We start from the raw sequence: 18,384 nt of genomic DNA on the forward strand, positions 1-18,384 counted from the left end.
AATATCATACTCAAAGGGACAGAAGGAATATAATCAATGAACAACCTTAGCAATACTGAAAAAACTGAGATAGCTTCGTGACTGCTCACCATATATGATTGTCACTAGGAGTTCCATCAGGGAGTAAGGAACCACTGCTTGGGTCATATTCCTGAAGTTTTAGGCTGTAGTCTATTAACTATTTCTTATTCCTTTAAAGTATATATATGTGTATACATGTGTGTATGTGTGTGTATACATATATACACATATACACATATATACACACATATACACATACATACATATGCATATATACACATATACACATATATACATATATATAAACACACACACGTCTACACATATACACACCATATTTCTTTCAGATTTTCCTTATATTCAGCACTTTTACCATTCGGAGATGTGCTGTATGCATTTAATTTGGTGCAAGCTTTTAAATTCTTTTGTGGTAATCAAAAGACTATATATAATCCATGGGATCAGGTGCAAAAATAAAAAACCGGCATTAGAGTGAATGCATGGATTGCTTCCCCGAATGATCAAACTGCTCAGTCTACAGACACAGGATCTGCCCACGAACACCTTTGACATCCCGCCCCAGAGAAACGCCTGACCTGAGCTGTCTGTTTCCCAAGATCACTTCATTATCCACCCAGCTCGCTTTGTCTTTCCTGTTTTCCCTTCCCACATTTTCCTGGTAAAAAAATGAGTTTCTCCATTGTCACACAGCAACAGCCGAGCAAACCCGGTGAGCTTGGTTATGGATGCGATCGTTTCTGCACTTGCAAAATACTGTGGCAAAACACAGCTCCCTCATGCCCAGTCAATTCTTCAGCAGCATGATTAATTAACCTATGAGGGCGGAAATGTGAACGCTGCTGCCTTGAAATGCACCAACTTTGTATTTTGCTTTTTCGGCTTTATCTACTCTCATGCACCAAAATCATCCTGTTGTATTTTTCAAAAGCTCGGGCAAATCGACAGTGTCGGAGCATGTACCACCCCCGCCCCCACCCCCGTGCCCACTGCATTCACACGGTTTCATGGCCGCACTTATGCAGCATGCACTTCCTCCTCCAGCAAAATCCATTCTGTTGTTCCAGCATGGGAACTAGTTAGTGCAGACGTGCTTAAACTCCCGTCCCGTTTTCCTTATCGTTCACCTTGTCTTTTCCCTGCTAGAAGCAGGAAACAGCCAAGAGTGTTTGAAAACAAGAAATCGCTTTTTAAAATTTATGCTGTAAACGTTTATTGAATATTCCTATGCCATGTCTTATGCAAGGGATGAAAAAATATACAGGCTCAGATTTAACGGGCTCAGAGTCTAGTAGGAGAGACACATGTGTCCCTTTCTCCATCCACATTAATTGCAAATATAGTATGATAGAGGCTTTATTAAAAGGCGTGCAGTGATAGGGGCTGGGGAAGGATTTCAGAGCGTGGCTCCTCCTGGTTAACCTTCTCACCATCCAGCGATCTGGGTCAAATGCACCAACGCACAAATCAGAAACAAGAGACTGTCTGAGCCACTGCCCCCAGCCCAGCTCCACCGGATTTACTTGCCAAGCTGCCGATGGCGAGTGGGACAGCCACAGCGCCAGAGACTAGCAGCTGCCTTTAACCAGAGTTCCGAGTTTTGCTACCACGTGAAGAGCTTTTAAGATTCAGTAACCCTGCCCTGGCTGGCATAGCTCAGTGGATTGAGGGTGGGCTGCCAACCAGTGTTGCAGGTTCTATTCCCAGTCAGGGCACATGCCTGGGTTGCAGGCCATGACTCCCAGCAACCGCACATTAGTCTCTCTCTCTCTATCTCCCTCCCTTCCCTCTCTAAAATAAATAAATAAAATCTTAAAAAAAAGATTCAGTAACCCAGCTCTCTAGATAAAAATACATTAGCAAATAAATGTAGTAACCCAGTGTGTGTCTGGACAAGCAGGCCAGGAGCTCCTCTTGGGGTGGAAGTTCTTACTCTACCACCCCCAAGTGGGAAGAGGGGCTGCACGTGTAGGAAAAGTGCAGCGGTGGCATCTACTGTGCGAACGCTGGACACGGGGAAGGTGATATGTGCCAAGATCTTTACAGAAGACACGACGCGAGAGTGGTGTCTCGGATCTGATGAGGAGATGAGGCAGGAGGAGTTCCCAAGACAGAGAGGAGTCTATCTGAGTGATTGTTGAAGATGGAAAATGAGGCCAGAGAGAAAGCAGAAGGGGTCTGATCATGGCAGGTGCCAGGGACTACCGAGGGGTAGCAAGGGAGCGATCGAATCCAATCTGTGTTTCAGAAAGATGGTTCTGACGGAAATAGGGTGGGCAGGATGATGAGGACAGGGGTGGGAGAGAGGGAAGAGCGTACATTGCCTACATTGCAGTTATCCAGGTAATAAAGCAGAAAGACCTGGAAAACAAATAGGCAATGTTGGCATGGAAGAGAGAAAAAGGAATATAGTTCAGAAATAAATGTTCTAGAAAAAGCACATGTCTTGCTCTTTATTCCAAACTCGCTGAGCATGTGAGTGGTGCCTGAGAGAGCAGAGGCAGAGATAGGGCCACAGGACTACGCTGCAGGAGCTCCCTCCGTGAGGAAGGTGGCGTCAGCACCTGATCGACGCCAACCTCAGCCAGCTTGCAGTTCCCTCCACTCTTAGGAGTCACTGCTGAGCTCCGGGAGGCTTACCTAGTGCTAAGGCATTCTGGGTTTGGAGGGTCCGTTGTCCCTGTCCAAACTCAGACTCACTGAGAGGCCACGGGGATTGAATGGACATCCTCACTCGGGACCAGTCTTCCTGCTACTCGTGTGATCCTCTGGGGTTCAGGGACATCAATCTGATTTCCTCATTTGAATGCTGGTGTGGTGGAGGAAGCTCCAGGAAGTCATCCAAGGCCCCGTCTCCTTAGACAAACCACACAGTCATTTCCACTGCAGGGGACAATGAGGAACGGGTCTCCTCTGCTCTCCGCACAAACGCAAGTGGAGTTTTGCTGCTCCAAGAAGGTGGCCTCTGGAAGTGGGGCCTGAGCCCCCTTCTCTGAGCCCCATCAACGTTTTGGGCTCCCCGTCCAACAGCCAGGGGAATCGCTTCCTGAGCAGGGAGTAGGACACCTTGCTCTTCCCCATTGTATGTGCTCTCCCGTCCTTGGTCCAAATCACGGATCCTTTCCAGGGCCCTGAGGAGCCAGACCTTTAAAACTCAGAGTACGTATTCCTCTGCTTTCTGATGTCACACAATTTTATTTTATTTTATTATTTTATTTTATCTATTTATCTATTTATTTTTATTGAATGCATAGGGGTGACACTGGTTCGCAAAACCATACAGGTTTCAGGTGGACAACCCAACAGCACCATCTGCACACTGCATCGTGCGCCCATCGCCCCAAGCAAAGTCTCTTTCTTGAAGCAATGAACACTGAATGGCCTAGAAGTCCAAGTATGGGAGAAAGAAAATAAATGGAAAGGCTTTGGTTAATTGAAGTTGAACGTTCTTTCCCTAAAGTATAGATTACATGGGGGCCAGTAGGATCACGGAGCCTGTTTTGCATTGTATCCTTGGCACTTAGCGAAGTGTCTGGCACCCAAGAGCACTTCGGTAAGTGTTGAAGGGAATAAGTAAACACAAAGGCAGGAGAGTTAAGCTGGAACTGAGTCTTAGTTGTGCACAGCGCTTCACGCATTCAGTCCCACGAGTGTGCACTCAACGCCTGTGGTGTGACAGGCGCTGCGGTAGATCTGGCGGATACAATGGTGAAAAGGACAGAGACACACCTACCTCCACGGAGCTTACTGCAATGATTGCTCCTATTATTAAGAAAGGCAATAAACAAAAAAATCATGACCCATTGATACGCACTGTAAAAACTAGACAGGGTGAAGTGGTAAAAAATAATCTGGTGATGGGGAAATGGGGATAGGGAATCCAAGCTCTTAGTCTGATGGCACTTTCCCTCAGATCCACGCCCCCCAAACCTGAGGGTAAAAATGAAACAAAAAAGTTAACAAAAGTATTATTATTTAAATGTAAAAATCATATAAAGCAAACAAATACAGAACTGCATTTAATGTTTACATAATCATCATGCAGGCAATGATACTACATGCGGATAGTTGTGGTTAAGACATCTTGGGTATTTTCTTTCTTTTTTTTAAGATTTTATTTATTTATTTTTAGAGAGGGAAGGGAGGGAGAAAGAGAGAGAGAGAGAAACATCAATGTGTGGTTGCTGGGGGCTGTGGCCTGCAACCCAGGCATGTGCCCGACTGGGAATCGAACCTGCGATGCTTTGGTTTGCAGTCCGAGCTCAATCCACTGAGCTACGCCAGCCAGGGTGGTATTTTATTTCTAAAGTTAAGCTCCACAGGCATATTCTGCTTAAAGTTCTTTTCACCTTCTCAAAAATCACATGCAACAGAGCATGTGAGTTGTTTTAATGTTAGTTTAGTTCTTTCTGTTCTATATATTGTTCAAACTCAAGTTTGTCCAGCCTTGAAAATGTTGCATTTCATTTAGCAGAGAAAATAAAAACGTCCATTTCCCCCTAGATAAAGAATAATATTTTCTAATTTTGCAAACACTTCATGAAAGTATCATTTGACTCTGTATTTTTACAGCTGCTTTGCATTTATTATTGGAGAGGCCCTTCATACCGTGTGTTTCTTTTCTTTCATTTCTACTCAAAGGGTGTTATTATTTTGGAATTATTCAAATTTAAGAATGTGATAAAGGGTCTTTCTTCAGGAGTTCTTACTAAACAACCCCTTAACTTCTTACTCCTTTAAGGAATAATAAAAGGTTTCTGGAAAAAAAAAGAAAATAAAGGAAAAGGATGGTAGAGTATGAGCTTCTTGATTTAGGAATCGGTACAATTCACCATGGTAACTTCAAGGCCTCATGTCTTGCCTGGCATTTAGCAGGTGTGCGGGAAACGGCTGTGGAGTTGAATTGGTTTGGGAAGAGGCAGGGAATTATTATCCTCCTTCTACAGATGAGGAAACTGAGGCTCAAAGAACTTACAGGAGTGTTTGTACTATGCTCTGCACTTCACTGAGGGCTCTTGCCCAAGTGAGCTCATTTAAAAGTTGGCTCTCCTAACCATTATATGTAGGAAAGGTAAGTATTTTCAGGTAAAAAGCTAAGAGTAATGATGTGTTGGACACACAGTGAATTAGTCCCTGCTAGACGCCCCTGTATGGAGAGACTTAGTCTCTGCTGCTAAAAAAACAACTAAAACCTCCCAATGAAAAAGTTCTGGTCCTTTGGCAACAATGCAACGAAAAGCTACCCTTTGAAGCACAAAAATAATCAGAAAAGTTACTTGCAGTCTCAAGACCCAAGAAAGTCCTGTGATATAGCAAAAAGCAGCTCTCACACACTATTGGTGGTAGTGTAAATTGATCCTATTTTTATGGAGGAAAATTGACGAACACCTAACAAAATCAAAATGAACCTATTTTGACATGACAATTTACTTTTGTCATTATAACCCTACTGTAGGTATTGGCACCAGAGGGCACAGATACATGAGGGAAAAGACTGAATAAGTACAAAAATGTGAATAGAAGAACGTTCCCTGTGACAGCCATTGTCAGTAACAGAAGACCTAAAACAGCCTTCATCGATAAGCGTTCATTGATAGCTTGCTGGCTGCACACGAGTTATCTGGGTGCAGATGATTTATGCAGACACTTGAAATACAACATTAATCTATGTATTGATATGAAAAAAACGACCACGATGTATTATGTCAAAAGAAAGCTACTTCACAGTATGACTTCCTTTGAGTAAAAATACTCAGCAAATATTAGTGATGGCCACCTCTGGAGAGATGGGCTATTTTTTTTTTTCTTTTACTTTATTCAACTTCATACTACCTGATTTTTCATGGAAACAGATTGTTTTAAAAATTCAAAAAATTCAGAGAAGCTGTCCAATTCCGGCCACCTGAGATGCTTTTACACTTTTTCACCCACCTGTAAACAGAGCCTAGGAAGTAGCTGGCTATCACCCTACTTCACCATAGTGCCCTTGCTGGACACATTGCTGGTGCCGAGGAAGTATTTTGAGAATCAGTAAGGATGGCTCACCTCGGTCACTCTCAGTAAAGTGAGATGGAAGGCCATCAGAATGCTGAGATGGCCCCGCCCTAAAAGTCTGAGTCAGTGGGCCACCGGAGAAGGGTTTACTACAAATGGCTACATTGCTAGGGTTGATTTATATCAAAGAAAGCCTGGGTATGTAAGTGTCAACTCACCAAACAATAATTTGGGGGTTCTACTTGCAACAGAAAAAGCCTGTCAATGAGTCATTAGCATGTTTCCTTGAGCGTGTCTTGGAGCAGTTATCTGCTGTCTCAGAGGTCACAGAAGCACAAAGAAGAGTGGAATCCTGGAGAATGCTCAGATGATGCGGTCGGTTCTGACCCCGAACCTCCTCAGCAACATTCTTACAGTAAGGTGCGTGGCTGACAGAATGCCTCCTGGGACAGTGCTCCCTCCTGCTTTTTCCTGGGGAATGCTTTCCCAGGGCTAACTACCAGGAAGTTCCTTACTGTGCAGAACCGGTACCTGTCTCTTTGTAAGACAGACCCGCAGACCCCAGCTCTGCCCCGAGCAACCCACACTGTGAAATGCAAGCAGCCCCGCCCAGAGCGGGCTGCCTGCAACGCCGGCCTCCACACGCGGGTGCTGCGTGACTGCAGGCCGAGAGGAGCAACCCTCTCCAAAGCCATGTTTCTTCTGTACAACAGGGGCAGTTCCGGGTTCTGCCTCATGGGCTGTTTTAAGATGATGAAATGATAATATGCAAACTGCCAACACCATGTATGGCACCAAAATCTTAATAAATAACAACACAATCCCACAGGCCTTTCCCATTAGGCATTTGTCAGAAGCAGGGAGGGAAATGGCATGAAAGAGGGAAATCAACATACAAGGTGAGGTGTCTGTCAGTGAAACGTGTGCCTGAGACCTTGACCTCAAGTGACTCTGGCAGCTCCTCTGTGTTTCCTCACTAGAAACAAATTAGGAAAATTCTTCCAGAAGGGGGAGAGAAATGTCATACCATTAACTTGGCAACAACAAAAAGTCTGTACTTTCATGACTACAGATACTAACTTACAAAAGTAACTTCAGGTGTTTGAGAATCTCATGCGCAGATGGGGGACACATGGAAAGAACTCTCTTAGGGGCTTCTCTCAAAACTGGTCTCCCCGAAGCTTCCAACTATTCAAATAGCTGTCAGGCGGAACTCAAGTCCTTTCCAGCCACTCACAAAGTTTCCTCAGGGCTAACGACTGCCTACCTATCAGCCTAGATTTGACCTTATGTTATTATTATTCTAGACTTAAATTACAAATCCTACATGTATTCGGGAATGTATGGGTGAGCATAATGTACACATGTACTTGCAATACACATCTGTGTTACATGCCACAGGAGATGTAGTAGACTGGAAGGCTTAGGATCTAGGTCTAATGTTGACCTCATTGCTCAGCCTCTGCATGACCTTGGGACTGATGACTCTCCCCCTGGGCTCCTAAGGAGCTCTGGGTTTGCACGGCAGTGATGCGGGGGCTGCTTGTACCTGGCTCCAGGCCTTCGTCTTGTGTCAGGCAGAGTAGCAATATTTTAAAAATATTCTGTTCTATATATTGTGCTTCTGTATAAGACTTCATTTGAAAAATGAGTCTTTTCCACCAGAAGGTATCTGAAAAATCACCGAGTCAGATGATGTTCAAGGTTCTGAGTTCTGTTTTCCTACCTGAATTTCAAAGGAGGGGAGGCAGGGAGGGAGGACGAGAGCAGGGAGGGCAGAGGGGAGGAGGGGGAGGGCTGAGGAGAAGGGAAGAGGAAAAACATGGCCAGAGGGATCACCAGTAGTTTCTCTGTGTTAGTAGGAATGGCTTGGGAACAGGTATCCTGAGCAGCTAATGATTCCTATTCACTTTCTTTCTAAGTACATCACCTAAAAATACAACATTGGATAGGAATAAGTGCCTTTTTATTTTTCAGTTGGTACCGAATGCCCTGGACATTTGAGATGACTGACTTCCTCCCCACTCCACATCCCCCTCCCTTTTCTGACCTTGGGTTTAAATCATTAAACTGAGAGAAAATCTTTAGCTTTCCAAGTCAATGGCTCATTCCTGCTAGAAACTGTCTAGCATCCTTACAATAAAATAAGATCAAAAGCATAATTAGTTTGGTGGGTGGTGTCAGCAATAATGACGTCAGTCTTGAACTTGGAGGAGAAGGGTTCAAGGACATCTCTTTTGATAGCAGAGGAGACTCTGGATGCCCCTCTTCTCATCAATGCCCCTCAAACGCTGCGTCTGGCAAGTGCAATGTAAACAAGGCAAATCCTTGGTATGAGCCAGCCCTGGGAAGCCTGCCGAAACATCACAAAACCATGCTCCTACCTGGTGAGGGTTTGGGGGTGCAGAAGGGGGACAGGTTTCCAGGACCACAGTGGAGTTACGTGGGGGCTTGTTTCGCTGAAGAGGTGCCTGCCGCATCCGGGTGGCCACTGGAGTGCTCAGCGTGGAGCTCAGCTGCGTCAACAGAACCGTGTGCCCCGTGCATCGGGCCGCGACCTGCCTCTGTTGGGACAGCAGGGTGCAGTGGAAAGGGGGCCGGACAGAGGGTCAGAAGACCTGGGACAAGGTGCCTCACTTCTCTGAACCACTATTTCCATAAACGAAAAACAGAATAAGAATCACCCACTGGATCTGCCTCATGGGCGTGTTGGATGGTGTGAATAAAACAGGGCCAGGAAAGCAGTATGTAAATCAGAAAGCCCCATAAAACACAGACTGTATTCAGGAGCCTGTGAGACGGTGGTCTACCTGTGATCTTCGAGAAAAACCCCCAGAGCCTGCTTACTCACTTTCCTAAGATACAAATATAAAAGGTGAGTGACTTTTCAAATAAATGAAGTGTTTCACCATATTCACATAATTTTCCAACCTAAGTGTTAATCCTAGAGATCAATGTATCAGACACTCCGTAAAGAACTGTATATAAAATAGCAAAGTTCTAATTATATATAAAAAGTATACGTAACATAAAGTCTAGCTATATATGATTTCAAAAAAAATAGGGCTAGATTATTCTTAAAGAACTACTGTAGTGGCGACTGATCCTGTAAATGTACACAGTTGCATGAAAAAGTTTTACAAAAATTAGCATTTGGGGCAGAGTCTCCGTTTCACAGCATCCACCGGTCGAGAGCTTTTACTCCTGTTTCAGACCGTGGCGTCTCAGAGTCCTGCGTGGAGACCGACGTGCTGGAAGGCCCCGGAGCTCAGCTTCCCACGGAAAACCACTAGCTCTTCTGGTCGGGAAGTTCCCTGGAGCAGTCCTCTTCATTCTCCTCTGAGCAAGACATGTTCAGTGCGCTCATCACGGGGTGGATCCAGGACGTGGTCTGTGTTACGTGACTTGAGAAGAACAAGGAACGCAGTTACAATCTGGAAGCTGGTCCGACCCCTCCGTGCAAGTACTTATCTTGGGGACATCACTCCACCCTACTGCAGTCCCTTGTGACAGGACATAATTGGAACTGAATCCAATCTTTAAATTTTTTAAAACATTTATTGATTTTAGAAAGAGAGAGGAAAGGACAACAGGGTGGGGGGAGAGGCAGAGGGGGGAGACGGGGAGAGAGAGAGAGAGAGAGGGAGAGGGAGAGGGAGAGAGAGAGAGAGACTGATTTGTGGTTATACTTACTAATATATTTACTGGTTGATTCTTGTATGTGCTCCGACTGGGGATTGAACCTGCAACCTTGGTGTTTGGGGACGACACTCTAAGCAACTGAGCTGCCCGACCAGGGCTGGATCCAATGTTTTAATAAGTCTTAGATGTGTTTTAAGGTTCACCAAAAACCACTTCTTATTTTTTCCTTCTTTGGTAACAAGAAATGGAGGACAGTGGTTCATCTTGGATCCCTCGCTTTCCCTTGTCTGACATTCATTCGGGCAGCGAGTTCTGTGATTGTCTCGCTGCAGCGTCTCGGGATCCCTTCCTTCCCCTCCTTCCCAGTGCTATGGCCTAGGTCACTGGAATCGCTGGCCTCTCTGCCGCTGCTCTAGCTCTTCTCTAATTCATGCTCCACTCCAGCCAAGAGATCTTTCCCATGCCATACACTGCTGATGCTCACTTGCTAAAAATTCAGTGCCAACCAGTGCCTTCTGGATCAAATACATACTCCATAGTAAGAAATATGTTTTCTTTTTCTTTTTTTAACCTGCTTCAGTGGTGCTTTCTTCTCTGCTACAATCTTCCTTTCTCCCATTTTGTTAGTCTCTTTTACTAATTCTAAAGAGCCAACTCTTCCTCTAGATTCCTCCAACCTGTGCCCATGCTCTTATCCCCTATGACGCTACACGATAAACGCCTGATTGTGTTTAGGCCCTCTGAGTGCAGGTGAAGCTCCCCGAGGGCAAGAACTCATTCCTCCCTGTGAGTTCATGTGCTCACCCTGTTCTCAGAACAAATGACTAGGCGTTTCGGGGAAAACAGAAGCAGAGGAAGGGAAGGACATAAACAAGATAGAGGGCCTGGTCAGGTAGTGGTGAAACATCACAAAGCAGGCCCCTGCGGGGCGGGGCGGGGCGGCAGTTCTCAGAACTGTGATCCAACACCCAGCCTGCAGCAGGATGCATCTCCTCAATCTAGCACTGTCTGCCCAGCCCCTGACTATTGGACAGGCTGCTTCTGGAATTGGGATGATCTGTTTCTTTTCCTTGGATATTCTTCCTAGCCCTGGTTTATCCCACTGCCTTCATCCTTCCTACCTCGGTTTCCCCCACCCCTATCCTACCCAGACTCCGCCTCAGAAGCTGGTCCCAGAGCAAGTTGTGAATGCTGGCACTTTTGAGGATCAAATATGATTGTGGATCTGAAAGTATCTCCTACATTACTGTTACTTACCATTTTCCAAAGTGTGTCCCAAGGGTCTTTAATAATATTACATGAAGAAGAGAATTTTATGGTCAAATAAGTTTGAGATTCACTAGGTTAAATACAGGTAGGTAGGTCTCTTTACTCTAGGATTTCCCATAACTTGAAATACACTACTGTGTTCTCTGACTTTCCGAGTAGGCAATATTTTTCAAACTAGTGCGCCCCTGTTAGCACACACGTGGGGTTAGTGTTCTGCAGAACACAATTTGGATATCACCACAAAATGGCCCTCGCTGGCTGTTGATGATGATAGCTGAAAACATTAGACTTAAGACAAACGGTCGCTTTCACTGTCATTGCTGCATTTGGTTTGTCTCCAACCCTATACTCTAAATTCTATCTGCATTCCCCTATACAAACTGTCCAACTTGTCTGTTTAAATATTAAAAATGCATCTTTCCATGGAAGAAGATCGCTGATAGGTTCATGACTGGGTAAGAGTTCAAGTTGTTTACGAATCAAGGTGAAGGTTGTAAGGCCCAGACACCTTCATAGTTTCAGAACCTTGGAGTGTGGTTAAGTGGTACAGAGAGTCATTACTCTCTCGACAGTGATCCGCATTACTATCACCTCCAAAATGGTTTAATGGAATCCCTAATTATGGAGGCTGAACTCACTGCAGCACTTGATGCTGCACAGGTTAACTTCATTTGAAGGCCTTTATGAAACTGGAAAGCTGCCTAAATGGAAAGTGATTTTAAATAAACACTAATGAGTGTAACAGAAGTGGTCTAGAGTGCCACCCAAGGTGAAAGGAGGACCCATCATCCTGCACAAAGTACATGTTTAGAATGAAGAGGAAAAAGCCTGATGAAACGAATGTAAAATCTTGAGAGATACACACACACACACACACACACATACATGCACATTTAATATTTGTCAGAACACGTACAACCTGTGAGTCCAAAGAAGAGACTTGAAATTACCATAAATCCTCCCCCCTACAGTATTCCCTGGGTGGGGAGGTGGGAAGGAAGAGCAGGAACAACTGCCTGAGGGGTGAGTTCAAGGGGCGTGTTTCCCTACCTGACTTTAAAAAATGATGTTCCCATGCCTGAAATAGTATCAATGTCCATACATGAACATTCCACCGAATTGATCATTTAAAATAACCGAAAGCAAAATGCCCAAAGAAGAAATGTAGTCATTGGACTCTGAACAATGAATATTAGAAAGTTCCACCAGGAACTCATCCTCACCAGTAAACTTCATTAAGTACTTTATAGTGATAAATCAACATCTGATATTACTCCAACCACAAAAATAATGCCATAAAATATTCACCGATTAATCTTACATTCACAATATGCTTTTCTGTATGTTTTTAAAAACACACTCCTAAATACCAAAAAATGCAATTATAGCAGCTACTCACTTGGGAAAAAAAATAAAGCTTCAGCAGCAGAGAGAGACTGTTCTATGCTTCAAGCACACACGTCACCCCCGGGTCCTTGGTGAAGACATGCAGAGCCAGTGCCTCTGAGACTCGGGCAATGCGTGGGAAGTGCCTGGCCATGAGTACGTAGTCAGTAAATGATCGTGGCTACTCTCACTGGTAATTAGGGCCTTCTGGTTACTGGAGGAAAAACTTGGAATTCTTCCTATGATGGTGGATTGGGCGTTCATGTGTGTGTGCCGTTCAGTTTTATGTCCTAGTGAGCACTGCAACTGAAGAGCTTTGACATAATCAGTGTGATGAGATAATCCCCAGATGCACTGGCTTGCAGAACATTCTAGCATTAGAAAGATTTCCTTCCTGATTTATGTGCTTGGTAATTCAACTGAGAAGGGAGAAAATAAATCAGTCCTGTTGACTCTGTTTAATTAATAAAGATCCCATGGTTCATAAAGTGAGAGGCTGCTACTTAGAATGAAAAATTTAGAGGTCTGCAAAATAAATGAGGCTGAGTGTGCAACGTGAAAATCTTCCCCTTGAACATACAGTCCCTCTGGCGAATGTTCCTGCAGAGAGTGCATCTGCTCTGACTTGGGGAGCAATCAACAGCAGTTCAGATAAATCTGAAGGGATTATCCAAAGACCATATATGCAGGATCCGTAGACCCAGACAAGGGTGTGGTGATGGCCTGAGGGAAGGGGTGGGTGGGGACTGGGTGGATGTGGGCAAAGGGGCATGGGAAATGAGGACCTGTGTAATAGTGTCAATGATAAAAATAAAGACTAAAAAAATAGGAAATATAAAAAGCCTAATACTACTTGCCTCTGAATGACTGCCAAATCTGTTGTTAACAAACATCAATATTTGATTTGGGAAGATGACAGTGTTGAGTTTTTTCTTCTATAATAATAGTACAATAAATTGAAAGACATATTTTAGAGCTTATTAGAAAAACCTAACAGAACATGATTTGACTGGCAAAGAAATATAAGAGAATTATTTAAATTTCATTATAATTACCCTCCTTATGTTTCTTACCTCCTAGCATGCACCATGTTTTCTTTCAAAATAAAAATTTAGGACAGCATGTTAAGAGAAAAGTAGTTTAAAGATAAAAGGTAAAATAGTTTTGTAGAAATTCGTTCTTATAACCATCTATGATGATAAAGAGGTCCACTTGTTAGTCTTCCATTGTGGATGGCACTATTTCTATAGCGCTATGAATTTAGCAAGATTACAAGTATCATTTAATCATGTTTAAGGTCAAGCTGCAGAATAATGAGCCAAAGCAATTCAATTCCAATGATTTTTTTTTGCGGGAGGGGCAATCTTTATATATAACATTCATATGAACTAGAAAACAAGAACAAATAAGTAAACATATGTTAATTCAATCTGTTTCTGGCACCAGTTAACTTTGAAACACTAGAAAATTTAACAACTGGCCATAAACTACAAACACTAATGACAATAAAAGATTTATACTTAAAAAATAATTCCAATGGAAAACAAATGAGATGTAAGAACAAAAAGTAAACCACGTCAATGAAATTCTGAAAAAACCACCAAACCGTGAGACGGCAGGTTGCCCTGTCCGGTGCTGGTTACGAGAGCGACTAGGCCAGTAATAGCGAGGGTCCGTCCCAAACAGGTTTGGGAGAAAGGTACAGGCATCTGATCCCACTGCTTTATAAGGACTTTCCTCACACATACATTGGGAAATACACTGCTAAAACAAAAATGAACATTTCTCAGAACACTTTGAGCATTTTGTAATTAGGAATTTGAAAATCCAGCGAGGCTATGATCACAGTTAGCAAGATGCCATTCAAATCTTTACAGTTTTGAAAATAAATTTTATTTTTGTTGTACGTTTATGGCACTTTCTATAAAAAATACATAAAGTATCTTTTGAAAATTGAAAAATCCCATTACAGTCACGCGCTGCCTGACTGTGGGGATATATTGTGAGGAGTGCGGCATTCGGCAATTCTATCACTGTGCAAACCTCACAGAGCGCACGTACACACACCTGGGTAAGTGCGCCCCCTACAGCCCCAGGCGATGCGGTATAGACTATTGCTTCCAGACCGCGAGCCTGTGCAGCACGTTGCTGCACAAAACAACGCGAGATTAAATCAAGCACAAGAGAAAACGATGCACTCCACAGACGTGGTAAACACGAGATGTGTGAGGCTGCTGCTGGAGTACTATAGCATTGTTCTACAGCAAACATTTTTTTGAAAGTAGAAACAGTGAACTCTGAAACAATGATAAAAAGTATATTATAGTACATGCATAAACCAGAGACATTTTTTTTATGTCGGCATCACCACAAACGTGGGAGCACCGTGCTGTGCCACCACATTACAATGGCTATGTCATTAGGCGACAGGAATTTTTTAGCTCCATTGTAATCTTGTGGGACCACTGTCACATACGTGGTTCATCGTTGACCAAAATGTTGTTACTCGGCACACGACCTTAATTTAAAAATCTGTAGACCTCAGATATCAAATTATGTTATAAGAATCTAAAGTCATATAGTAAAATACTAGTTATGCATAATAATGTAAAAATTGCTATCTCACTAGACTTGCAAAACTAGAACACCAAAAATAAAATTCCTGAAAAAATATGGAAATATCAATTATATTGTTTCAAATAATATACAGAGGCTTAGATTGCTGGCAAATTTGTATAGAGCCAAAATATCCCAGGTCCAAAGCTGATGCAACTCATTTTTCCAAGAAAGAAAGTATATTATAGTCACAGATTATAGCTGTGGATAACTCTTAAGAAGTGCTAATACTTTCCATCACAATAGGATAAAAAAATACAAGAACTGAAAGAACGTGGCCTACCGACACTGATTCCCCCACACTGGGCTGTTACATACTAATAAACAATCACGTGGAATTCTGTAGTTGGTACATTTGTTACATACTGGAGAGCTGTTACCAGGAGGCAGCTGCCCAGACAGGGACTACACTTCCCATCTCCCACTACATCCTTACGTGGGCACGTGACTAGTTTCCACCAATGCAAAGTAAGAGAAGTGATGTTTGTGTCTTGTGGGCCAAGGGTTTTTAAGAAGCCAGAGGCCACTAATTTGAATGCACAGCACACTGAGGCACTCAGAAATGGTACAGCCATGAGCTAGAAGGTGCTGGGGTCCCAAAAGCACCATGCAAAGGAAAAACAAACTGTTCACCAACCAGGAATCCTGGCATTGACTGGTAGGTGAGCTCTAAGATGCTGAAAGGCAGTGATTTGTTATAGTAGATGTCACTCTAAATCACTGTCGATCAAGAGCGTATTTCAAGATGCAGCCACGACTATTACTTTCCCAGTAAATATATGTACAACTTGCACAAACCAAAGAGTTTTTCCTGTCTAAAATTCAGAAAATATGCAATAAATGTGTATTTTCACAGTACTTTAAATATATGTCAGTAATCAAAATACTCTGTCAGAATACAGATTGGTGAAACTAAATTTAGTTAGAAACAAGTTCAGCAAGACCATCGCCAAAGTTTTCACATAGAGTAGAAGTACATGAAACACAGAAGCTACTTTAGATTTTAATGTTCTTTTTAAACTAATGAGAATTATAATACAAACCATAATGCTTTGGCTTAACTTATCCAATAAAATAAGCCTAATAAACATCTGACTAAATGTATTTTTGTTAATTACCAAATTTGAAATCTTAGAAACACAAAAATTATTTGAAACATACAATTTCAACTAATTTTATACTTGTTCTAATATTATTTTTCTACCACAGACAAACTGACCACACCGAAGAAGTAAGCATATGAATGCATGTGCCATATTAGAGAAGGAGCGTGCAGCCTAAAACCCGCAGAGCTCGGAGGGACTTAGGGGGGGTGCCCGTCCGCGTAAGGCCATCTCTGAAGTCAGGGGCGGCTATCATGATTACAGACTCCGCAGTGGGCAAGTGCAAAAGCCACTTGACAGTGAGTGCTATGAAGTAGAAACCTTCAATTACAGTTAAAAATTACGGGATAAAAACCAAATGTGTCATTAGGTTTTATAGTTCTCCCATGAACATTACATGCTGACTGCTTTCGACAGTGCCACCTTGGACTTGTGAGTACGTGGACTTAACTGTCCTTTACAACCTTAGCATATGTTAAAGGAGAGAAGGAGTTATACTTAGTATCCTCATTTTCTACACGAGGAAGCTAGTACGGAGAGAGATGAGCTAACTTACTCTAGGCCACAATACTAGGTTTAGAGCCAAGTCTGACTTCTGGGAATTCAACCATCATGTTACACTCTGTTCTGGAGAGTGTATGGAGGTTCTGGGATGGGTTAAACGGCTGTTCCAAAAGTGTCTTCAGCTTTACAAGATGAAAAAATTAATGATGTGCTGACTGATTAATTCAATGACCATAGATTATATGTCTAAAGCCTTTTAAAGCACTGGCCGCACAACTGATAAAACATTTGACTGAGTATGGATGAAAAGCGCTTGTGGGAAGCCTGCTTCCTCAGGGTCTTACATTGTTCACTGCACGTGGCTGTGAATTCCTCCTACGTCCCCGCTCTGTCCACTGGGCTGCTCGCTTCTGGGCCGCAGGAGCGTAAGCCACCCACCCAGTCTGTGGTACTTCGTGGGGCAGCCCCAGCAGACTCACACAGCAGCCAAATTTTTAAGGGGAAGTGTTGGACAAAAACTTAGTATTTGTTGAGAAATTGAACTAAAGGATCCTGGAGGCAGAGAGAAGTCCACATCTGGCTAAATAAAAAGTAGACCCCAGAAAGGAGATGGATTTCCAAGGTACTTCATGCAGGTCTGTAAGATTTGCTCCTATCCCAACGCAATGCTTCCGTCACACTCCCTGCCTCAGTTACACCTGGTGCTGGTTAAGTGGGGGAAAAAGAGTTTGCTGTTGGCTCTCTGGATCTGGATGTTTTATTCATTTCAGTGCGCTCTGCCATTCCGAGTAACCTCAGCCAGCTGGCTGGCCTTTCGTTTAAATGACAGTTGCCCGCATCACACTACATATTGCTACACCCCTTCCTAGATATTTATAGAAAATCCAGAGCAAGCTGTCTCAGGCTCCTGAGCAAGGCAACCTCTCTGCTCCTGTCACAGGGCTTCTGACTGGCCGGAAGGTGGCATAAGTGTAGGTTGCGGCTACTGGTTCCTATGTGCAGCTGTGCAAATGTCATGTAAAGCCTCTTTGTTGGCAAATAGCTATCGTATAAAATACATGAGCCATGTATTTTGCCAGGGCTTCACACCCCTTGTTTTGTTCAATTATCAAAACGGTCCTGAGAGATATAGTTATCCAATATCCTTGCTTTTAAACATCCTAATTTAACCGCCGTCCTTGCTTTTGGATGAGAAAAAGAAGCACCGACAATTGAAATAATACCAATTATACCACGGTCGCACTCAAAAGTGGTGGCATAAACATTAGAATCCTGTCTGTCTGATTCTAAAGCCCACATGTTTTTCCTCACCAGTGGCTTCTCCAAATTGCCAATGACAGCCTTCGCTCCTTAATAAATATTTATTCAGTCCGTACACATACACAGCACTGTGCCAGCTGCTGGATATTCTAAACCAGTTGTCACATAGATGCTCACATCCAAAGTAGCGGTTTCAATATCTTACAATTGACTCATAGCTAAGAAGTGTCTGGGGACAAAATATTTAAAAGGTCCATACTTCTTCCTCCAAGTCCCCTTTCGGTTTGTTCATTAGTCTCGTTAACGAACGCTCAGGATTCTCGCACGTGCAGGAGACAGCGAGGGGCCTCCGCGCGTCCTCCTTTTCTAGGCTGAAGCGGGGTGCACAGAAACCGCCCGGACGCCTCATCACGCGCACCCGGGGTTCCAGCCGTTTGTCAGCGGGTGCTGCTCAACTCCTCAAAGATCAACGCAGCCTCATTAATGAGGTCCTGAGCAGGAGGGCTCCTGACAACGTCCACTCCAGTGGAGTTAAAATAATCTGCCACAGATTGAGGCAAAGTCCAAAATA

The 18,384-nt window shown here is 43.4% G+C and overlaps 1 protein-coding gene across 1 annotated transcript in view; it reads right to left on the reverse strand.

Moving 5' to 3' along the window:
* Positions 1-5,964: 5,964 nt before the first annotated feature.
* Positions 5,965-18,384, reverse strand: part of STXBP4 (syntaxin binding protein 4) — a 135,638-nt gene continuing 123,218 nt past the window's right edge. Inside the window, exon 18 of the mRNA XM_036033714.1 lies at positions 5,965-9,437. Within this exon, the coding sequence (XP_035889607.1) occupies positions 9,323-9,437 (115 nt within the window). The 3' untranslated portion in view covers positions 5,965-9,322. The remainder of the gene's footprint in view (positions 9,438-18,384) is intronic.

Source organism: Phyllostomus discolor, chromosome 8, assembly GCF_004126475.2.
Source record: "Phyllostomus discolor isolate MPI-MPIP mPhyDis1 chromosome 8, mPhyDis1.pri.v3, whole genome shotgun sequence".
NCBI classification, from domain to species: domain Eukaryota; kingdom Metazoa; phylum Chordata; class Mammalia; order Chiroptera; family Phyllostomidae; genus Phyllostomus; species Phyllostomus discolor.